A 9859-nucleotide genomic window follows, 5' to 3' on the forward strand; every position below is an offset into this window, starting at 1 on the left:
CCGCCAACTCCTCTGCGATGCCTTTTCATATATTTTTTGCATGATCGCGATAGATCTTGATGACACGACTTCTAACATCAATTTCTAGATAGAGATGCACCACCTTTTCTGTATATTTGTCCTTCAACTGCGATATGGTTGCTGGTGGCATCACAATTGTGTCATGGATGTATCCTTCCAGTTTTACTGTCATGGGATTCTAACCAAGAGCAGAACTAGACTTCGAGGATGCAGGAACGATTGATATCTGGATGCAATCTCAATGGATATGAGGCTCTAATACGAAGCCTATTTAGAGATTGGTTGACATGTATTCACCCTTGGAGGTCTCATGTCTTGTATGTGTGTATATTGTGAAGTCAATTACAAGTTATACTTTAGTTGACGATTGGATCTCCAAGTCTATATATTCTATTTAAACTAAGATTAGAAACCAAATTATATACAATTTATATTCTAACACCCATCTTACTCAAAGTCCTCCCATATCTTCTCTTGGAGGCCCAACGATGTCCCGTGCACCTACTCAGTTTGATTGATCGGAGAGATTCGAGTTGTGGACTTAGTCTGTGAGGTAAGTACCAAAATGTGTCACAAGTACGCTCCACGGCCACCGTTCCATGCCAAATCACAAAGATTTTCCACCACATCTACATAGTATAGTGTCAGAATGTATCACGTCAGATCGCCTATTTGTTAGCATGATTTTTTTTTCACAAAAACCTTAGGTAAACCTAGAGCTAGGGAAAATAATATCCATTGCCTTGCCCACGAAGAACATGGTCATCGTCAACAAGATCCTATCTCCACACTAACCAGACTGACCGACTTACATAGGAAACATATTATTTACCATGGTCTTCACAACCTCCCACATACACTTATTTCAACATATGAGATATTCAACTGCCATACAAATCACACCAAAATCTTCACGATGAGCAGACCAATTGATGAGCTTGTGAAATAATTTATATTGAACTCTTATACTTTATTATAATTTATTTATTGAAGAGGTTTTCACCACTATGATGTTCTTCTTTGTTAGTTTTATTAACCATTACACAGGGTGTTCTTTGTTGAACATTTCTAACGTCTATCAATTGAAAATACATTTGATGTGCTAATTTAAGCCATATTAATATCCCTTTTAGACCACACACGTCAGAAACCATATTTTTCCTCCGTGTGGTACCTATATTTTAGTATCCTTAAATACCTCCATAGAGTTCTAGAGAACTCATTGAAAATTATTTTCATACAATTTTACTATGTGATGATGCGCTTGTAAGGAGCATGCCATTGAATCATTCACATTGCTATTTTACTGGTTTCTTTGCGGTCTTCTTGCATGTTCTAGTGAGTTCAACAAACACATTGTTAAAGTACGTTGTTCACATTGCTAAAGTTGTAATTGCGTACTCTCGATTTTTTTTAGCCTCGCTTACAACAAACACGAATTAAAATACGAGCACCCCCCCCCCCCCCACCCACACCCACCCCCCATTGGCCTGACCCATAGACGAAATCAAAGTGTCGAATGGCCTGCCAGCATCCCATAATCAATTTACCTTTTGTTGGAGCTATATATGTTACTTCAGTTTCCACGACTAATTTTTCTTCACATGTGTAATGGAAGTTTCAAATTGATATGTACAACTATATCATGTGACATATTCTATATCATCCATCGGCCACATCTTTTATATATTATGCACAATCATAATTTTCGAATAACCCTAGCCAATTGTGTGATTGAAGTCGTCGGTGCGATACTAATGATAACATTTGCAGGGTTGACAGTTTTATGTAATACTAGTACTATGGTACTATCGTAGGGAGCACACTCTTACTACTTTTAGATCTCCCGTTTGATTGTTTAGGGTCCAGGGTATAGTAGTTGATACCATAGCGATGCATCTTTGTATGCCTTATTCATTTGAACAGAGTAAGTAGCGAGTCTAAGAAAATGTCACCAAACTAATTTCACACACGAATTACATTTCAAAACAATACTATTACAATCGAACTTATATTTTGCTTGCAAATGGGGAAAATATATAATACTTTTGAGATAAAAGTAATATGCAAATTCAGGGTTTGGGCGTCTAGCTAGACGAGGAGCATGCAGAAGTTGCATGGATGTATCTTAACCATATATAATTAGCACACTGGGGAGTGGTAAACTATATCGCCATGGATGGGTAGCACATGGAGAAGTCCGAATTAGGATCGGGCTCTTGGTAGCACAGGAAGGTCTGCTGGACCTCGAAGGCGAGATCCTCTACGCTGAGCTGGCACTCGAGCCCAATCTGCAACAATGCAACAGTAGAATTAATCCAGTGAAGACAGGTGCTTGAATGCATGAGTATGATGCATTCATGACGTACGCATGCAGAAATTTAATCAGCTGATATGGATGGAGTTAGTTACGTACCTTGAGGACGAAGGAGTGGAGGACGGTGTCGTCCATGGTGCTGATGTTGACCTGGAGCACCTCGAGGTTGAGGCTCTCGAGCAGCGCGACGATCCTGGCGGCCTGGCCCGGGATCCGCCCGGAGAGCGTGCGGAGCATCACGTTGGCGCCGGAGATCCTGGCCTCGACGTCGGCGGCCGCGGAGTTGCAGCAGGCGGCGAGCTCCTTGACGGCGCCGAGGCTGAAGGGCGCGAGAGCGAAGCAGCTGCTGTTGTTGCTGCCGTTGCTGCTGGGGGAGACGTCGGAGGAGGAGCCGACTCCGGCGCTGGTGGGCGTGGAGCAGGAGAGGAGGGAGCGCGGGCTGGGGCTCGGGGTGGGGCTGCAGAGGCGGCGCTTCTTCTTGGCCTCGAGCGCCTCGAGCACGGTGTGCAGCTCCTTGATGAACTCGATGGCGCCGCCGATGATGGAGGCCTGGTCGACGCGCTTGATGTAGAAGGCCGGCGTGAGGGCGCGGAGCACCTTGAGGTGGTCGTTCATCTGCCTCCGCCGGTTCCGCTCCACCGCGATGTGCGACATCTTCTTCTTCCCTGGGCTCGGTCAATGGCGTCGCCGGCGTTGGGTTGGAGAGGTAGCGAGCAGGGCACGTCGCCGGCCGGGCATATATAGACACGCGGGGAGGCGCGTGGCGACGCGGATATTTAGGCGTGCGCGCGTTGGCGCGTGCATGGGAATGAAGAGCGCGCGGATGGCTGGATGCGTCGTCGTACGTGTGAGCGCGCGCGTGGTTCATTTAAGATGGGGGAGCATTTGGCGCGGCGCTGCCTGTGCCCGTGACAGGGGGACGCGTACGGACGGATCTCGCCTCCGTGGAGCGTGGGGGCTGTGGGCCGGGTCCCGGGTGTTCATTCAGTTCAGCGCCAAGGAAAACTTAACGGGTTTTACGGCACTCCACCAGGCACAAAGTGAAATTACAATCTTTTTTATTTACTCCATGTGTATCCAAAAAACGACATGTTTCCTTCATCCCAGTCAAAGAGAATTTCTCTTTCCATATGATTCAAGTTGGCATGATATCCCAATTCCAAAGGATCGCTATTCTTATTATTTTCTTATACTACGAATAAAACTTCCGCTCGGAAATACTAGCACCCTAGCGCGCGATAAGGCAAACCTTGTTTGCAGCTTAGGCTTTGTTTGGTTGTCGGGTGAGAACTAACCCGGGAACAAGACCCCCACCCGAGAATTCCCTACGCACCAGGGATCCACCGGAAAAATAACTTTGCTATTTGGAGGAGGAAATTGCACATTCCACCAGGTCCCGCTCATAGCATTGCACATACCACCAGGTTCATGGAAATTTTGCACATTCCACCAGGTCTTGCTCTAATGAGTTGCAAGCAAGTCTAATTCCCTATTAATAGCTAGCCTAACAACAAAAATACAACGCGACGTTGTTTTAGCCAAGTGCATGCAAATATTTTTTACATGGTGCAGCCATATAAGAAGACAATAAACATTACACTTCAATAAACATTACACTTCAATATATTAACATCATGATCTTAGCCAGTAGCCCCGACCTAACCCTCCCTCCCCTGGGTGGCGGCGCAGCGCCACTCCGGGGAGCCCCCCCCCCTCACCGGCCTCCGGCCCCCTCCTGCCCATCCCTCCCCTCGCCGCCGCCGGAGGTGTCGTCGGGCAAAGCCCGCACGACATGGCGGTGGCGGGGGCTTCAGATGGCCGCGACCATGGGGGGTGGGGCGGCGCCCATGATCTCCTCTAGTGGTGGTGGTGGTGCGCGGCGTCGGCGATCGGAAGGCGAGGTGGGGGCGTGGCTGGCCCTTGGGGCCTGGAGGCGGACGGCTGCTGCGCCTCCTCCTCCGCGTGAAGGGATGCTTCGCCCGCATCACATGGAAGCCGGGGCGGCGGCCCCGGGCATGGTGGCGGCGACCTCCTCCCTGGAGGTGGACGGCCTCGTTTGGGATCTGGGGTGGGGGATCTTGGGATCCCACATAGATATCCGGCGGTGAAGATCCAGTCGACGACGAGTTTAGGGTGACGGGGCAGCCAGTGAAAACCGTGCTCCGCTCTCGCTAATGGTGGTGGATGCGGTGGTGTGCGTCGAGTGGTGGTGGAAGTGCAGGCATGCGGGCAGTCTAGGTGGTGGTGGAAATGCAGGCATGCGGGCAGTCTAGGTGGTCGTGGCGTGCAACGGTGGCCAGATTTGCTGGCTTGTGCGGCGATCGGTGAAGCCTTCATTTAAAAAAGTTTTGATTTCAAAGTATTAAAAATTTCCATAAAAAAATATCCAGACGTTAGAAAATGTTGAATTCTATCATTGCGTAAACTTTCAGAACGAAATATAGTGTATTTGACCCTCAGAAAAAATGACAAAATTCTCACAAAATAACAAACTCGAGATATCACTGTATTGCTCAATATTGTTCACGAGTGACAAAATCTAGATTTGTTATTTTTTTGAGCCTAAAATATAGTATATTTCATTCTGAAAAATTTACACATGGGTAAATTATCATATTGCCTATACCTTGGTATTCTTCGATTCTTGTGAAATGTTTTAACTTAAATTTTGCAAGGTTCAAATAAATAGCCTCCATATAGCCTGAGCTAAAAAAAATTAATTCTCAAACAAACATAACAATTTGTTTGAAGGCTAAAGTTGGGAGTTTGCTGGACTTGATGATAGTTAGTTTGTCTAAATGTGTCCACTTTGAACTTATTGCCAATGAAGTTAAACTCAAGAATTAGCCTTTCTGCAACTCATTATAGCAAGACCTGGTGGAATATGCAAAAATTCCGTGGATGTGGTGGTTTGCGCAACACAGTGTACAGGATGTGGTGGAATGTGCAATTCCCTCTATTTGGAGAGCAGAAAGAAGGGAATGGTAGGGAATGGAACGGCACATGCAGAATCGAATGTTTCTGTTCTTTCCATGCCAATAACACGAGATAAAATAGTAGTACGATCTTAATTATCGTCCAGAATACACAGTACAAATAAAATTTTGCAAAAACTCCACAAATTCAAAACCTATCAAATCAGGCCTGAAAAATCTGAATTCAAATTCAAATCTAGGTCTCCCCGCTATCCGCTGCCGCTCGGCTCACCGTCATAGGGCTCACACAAGGGTTGCCCAACCTGACCCTACTCGTTGTTAGAGGGCTTGCGTGGGGGTCGCCCTGCTCCAAGTAGGTGGAGCTCCCTCCTATGGCCGCGCCGCCGCTCTGCTCGCCAATGAAGAGCTCGAGCAAGGCCACGTTGGCACAGGGCTAGTACCAGAGCCGGAAGCAAGGCCGCACCACTCCCTGATGAGGCCTAAGGGCTAGGATGTGCCCAGATCCCACGAATTTGACCAAGTGAGTGGATGGGGGAGATGAGAAAGAGGAAGAACTCACACAAACACAAATCAAAACACACACAACCCAACACAAACCAAATTTACTCCCTTGGTAGATTAGACCAAGCCAATAGAACCACTTCTTAGAGAGACCCTAGGGTAGAATCTAAGAAGTGAGAGATTGGTGAGGAGATCCAACTAGAACTTGGATGAAAGAGGTAGAAGCCTTGAATCATCCATGAAGAGTAGAAATCCACAAGAGTGCCTTGATACAAAGGGGATGAAACCCTAGGGAGACAAAGCTCAAATTTATATTTAAGCCTAAATCTTGTCTAAACCTAATTGAGGTGGGGGATGAGGTATATATAGCCCCAGATTCGTCCAAGGGGTAACTTAGTCATTTGCACAGAATAAACATAGCCATAGGATGCAAATAGACGGTCCAGATGAAGTTGACTTCGATGGGGCCGACAGTGCCGGCGTGCATGGGGCGGCAGTGCCGGTAGGGCCGGCAGTGCCGGTGGTATTGGGGCGGCAGTGCCGGTCCTGGTCTTCGTGGCGTCTTCAGCAGGTTGGGCCGGCAGTGCCGGCGTCAGGAGGCCGGTAGTGCCGGGGTGCGCCCACCGGCAGTGCCGGCCAGGTGGGGGCGGCAGTGCCGGCCTTGTCGTGGCTGGCGGCTGGAGCGCTTCTCCTTCTTCTCTTCGGTCTTCCCTTCTTCTTCCATGAACCATGTGGCTTCCCTCTCCTCGGCTCCTTGACGCTCCCTTCGGGTCCTTGACGAGATTGGTACCTAATGACATATAGACATAGGTATGAGGTAGCAATCCGTCCAAGGTTATGTCGAGTTCAAGTGTAGAAAGGAGTGAATTCACCTTATCATGTATGGATTTCACTCGGGCTCGTGTCATTGGTTCACTTGGGGAAAATGTTGGCCATGATGTAGTTTCGTCCTTAAGCGGGGCTGCATCACTCCCATTCCTGTTCCGGCCTCATCACCACGTTCCCGATTTCGTCACCAACGGGAGCTCACCCACTTCCGCCTCTTCCTCGCCGACCACACAGCCGGAGCACCGAAGCTCCTCCGCCATCCGAGCGCGCATCCTCCGCCCATCCTCCTGCAGTTACACTATAGAAGTTTCAGGTTCAGATTAACATTCCATTCCAAAATATCCAACATCTAACAATATATTCCTGGTACTTGCTACTCTAACAATCTGAATGGAGTATTTGAGTATGACAAATCCAGTTCAAGAAAAATAAAACAGTTAGAGCATCTCTAGTGGATGGTGTATATGGACGTGTAAAGCCCGTTTACACGTTTCTGGCCCAAAATCAGTCTCTAGTGGATCGTGTATACGGTCGTGGAAGCTTTACACGTCCATCCACGACACTACCCATCGTGGAAGTAAACACGCCCGAGCCACGCTCGTGCGAACGGAACCTCTTCTCCCCAGCTCTGCTCCCGCTCGCATCCCGCCTCCGTCCGGAGCCATCGAAGCTCGCCGGCGGCCACTCCCCTCCGGTAAGCTCTCTCTCTCGCCCTTTTTTTTATTCCCGCATGTAGAGTAGAGGTCAGGGGAGACGCGGGGAGTCTCGCGGCGGCCGGCCCCCATCTCCAGATGCGGCGGCCGCATGGCTCGCCAGATGCGGCGGCGGCGCGCGCCATGGAGATGGGAGGGCGCGTAGAGTGGGGCTGGCGTGCTGCGGCGGGTGAGGAGAGATGGGCTGGGGTGCTGCGGCGGGCGCCGGGAGATGCGCTGGGGGGCTGCGGCGGGTGCGGCCTGGAGGGCGGCGGCGCTCGCCCTGGAGAAAGGGAAGGCGGCGGCGGGTGCGGCCTGGAGGCGGCGACGCTCGCCCTGGAGAAGGGAAAGGCGGCGGGTGCGGCCTGGAGGGTGGCGGCCATGGACAGTGGGGAGACCGGCTTGCTATGTCGATTTGGTATATGTCCATGTCAATTTGGGGCTTCTCCATGTCAATTTGATGCATGATTGTGGTCTGGGGCTAAAATAGTTGTGATTTGATAGTGTTTTGCTACAGATTTTGTACTGATGTACAACCTGATGTGTACAAGAACTCTCTGATTACTAATTTGTTGTTGGCTGTGTGTATTTGTTGATTGCTTGCAGATGGATGGTGATCAAAGTTTCTTGGACACAGTTGGTTTTGGTTACTCACAAACACAACCTGATAGTCCAATTGGAGAGCAAGCAACCCCATCAACTCAGCATCAAGCAATACCATCAACGCAGCATTCTGCAATAACAGAGAAAGGAAAATCCAACAAAGGAAAAAATTAGTCTAGTGATGAGGATAAGGTTCTGATAGCAGCCTGGGCAAATACAAGTATGGATATTGTCGGGACAGATCAAAACCGAGAAACTTATTGGGCTAGAATTTCAGAGTACTACAACACACACAAGGAATCATCATGGCCTGAGCGTAATGCCAATGCAATAAATTGCCGTTACACATTGATTAACAGAGAGACCGCTAAATTTTGTGGTTGCCTTCAGCAGATTATACATTTGGAGGAAAGCGGAAGGACTATACAAGAAAAGGTATGCGTCTATCTTCTACTTCTACATGTGCCGTGCAATATTTTATATGTGCTGTGCATAATAATACATTTGTATGTGCAGACAAACGATGCACACCTTTTGTTCAAGGAATTGGATATTAAAAAAAAAAGCCTTTCACATTGATGCATTGCTATGTAGAGTTTTCGAAGTATCCAAAGTGGCAGACAAGAGAACTTGAAACTTCTGTTATTAAGAAACAAAAGAAGACCATTGATGCAAGTCCGGGCACAGCCACCAATGATCTGGCCGATGCATCCTCGGTACGCACTGATGCTACCTCGGCACACATTGATGCTCTTGAACATGAGAAAAGACCTGATGGTGTGAAGAAGGAGAAATTGCGGAGAGGCAAAGCTGATGACAGTGCTTGCAAGTTGTCATTAGAAACTATGTGGGCATAAAAGCAAGAGAAGGATGAGCTCAAAGAGGCGGCAAGAAATGGGCGAACGCAGAGAAGTGTACTAGTTACAAACCTTCGTCGAAACAAATGTTCGGGATAGCGAGGAACTGCTTTGAAGTAGTCGTCCCACAGAAGAACAAATCCAGCATCTCTTCCTCGATCGATTGCTCGACGTCCATGCTTCGAACCGCCGTGGCGTCGAGCGTTCATCCTCTCTTCCTCCTCACGCTCGGCAAATGCTGCAAGTATGAGTTCATCGTCGCCAGATGAAGATGACGAAGAACTCATGTCCCAAGAGGATGTGTTCATTGTGTTTCGTGAGAGACGATAGAAAATCTAAAAGTGAGAAGATAAGTCACATGTAGAGATGCTGGAAGAGAGGTGGTCGGGGTGGTTTATATAGACCAGAAATATGGCCGTTGAAAATATAGCCGTTGGAATATAGCCGTTGGAAAATATAGCCGTTGGAATATACACGTCCTGATTTACACGTCCTGATACACGTTCCACTGAAAAACTGAGAGGTGTTAAATTTAACAATGTGTATATGAACGTGTATATAGAGATATACACGTCCAAATTTGCACCTTCCACTAGAGATGCTCTTAGCCTTAACCCAGCTCATACCTTGAGCCCAGACATTCTAAATTCTAAAATACTGCCGAATAAATCAGGAACACAAGATGGTGCTTTTTCATCAATTGTGACACAACTTGCATTAGAGCAGGAAGACTGTAACACATGAGCTCTCCGTATTACAATAACATTTCAGGTCTAGACAGCTGCATACAGTACATACTTGGCAGTCAGTTAAGACCATACGGTAATAATTCAGACCATAAAGTAACGCAAGTTCAATCCTAGATAATTTACATATGACAACATAGAGTTTCTTAAAAAGGGTAAACAACTTGAGCATGAGCTGAGCTCTTAGAAAGGCACGCACGTATGGGAAAGAACGCGAGTATGAAAAGGACACAGGTCAATAATAATCCTATCTACAGATGCAACAACGCCCATTAATTCAGCCAGAAAATACAGGGTTGTTTGCTCTTCCCACAGCCTACTCATTGTCTATCTGCTTAGCAACGACGGACGAGCAACA

At 47.7% G+C, this 9859-nt stretch overlaps 1 protein-coding gene and 1 pseudogene across 1 annotated transcript; one reads left to right on the top strand and one right to left on the bottom strand.

The window, feature by feature from the left end:
- Positions 1–2186: 2186 nt before the first annotated feature.
- On the bottom strand, positions 2187–2992 carry LOC124672932 (transcription factor SPEECHLESS-like). The gene is made up of 3 exons (XM_047209086.1): positions 2733–2992; positions 2438–2648; positions 2187–2312 (listed from the first exon to the last, which is right to left on the bottom strand). The coding sequence occupies exons 1-3, from the start codon at positions 2990–2992 to the stop codon at positions 2187–2189; spliced, it is 597 nt and encodes a 198-aa protein (XP_047065042.1).
- Positions 2993–7211: 4219 nt separating this feature from the next.
- Positions 7212–8854, top strand: LOC124672933 (annotated as a pseudogene).
- Positions 8855–9859: the final 1005 nt, after the last annotated feature.

The sequence above is a fragment of the Lolium rigidum genome, chromosome 7 (genome assembly GCF_022539505.1).
Source record: "Lolium rigidum isolate FL_2022 chromosome 7, APGP_CSIRO_Lrig_0.1, whole genome shotgun sequence".
NCBI lineage: Eukaryota > Viridiplantae > Streptophyta > Magnoliopsida > Poales > Poaceae > Lolium > Lolium rigidum.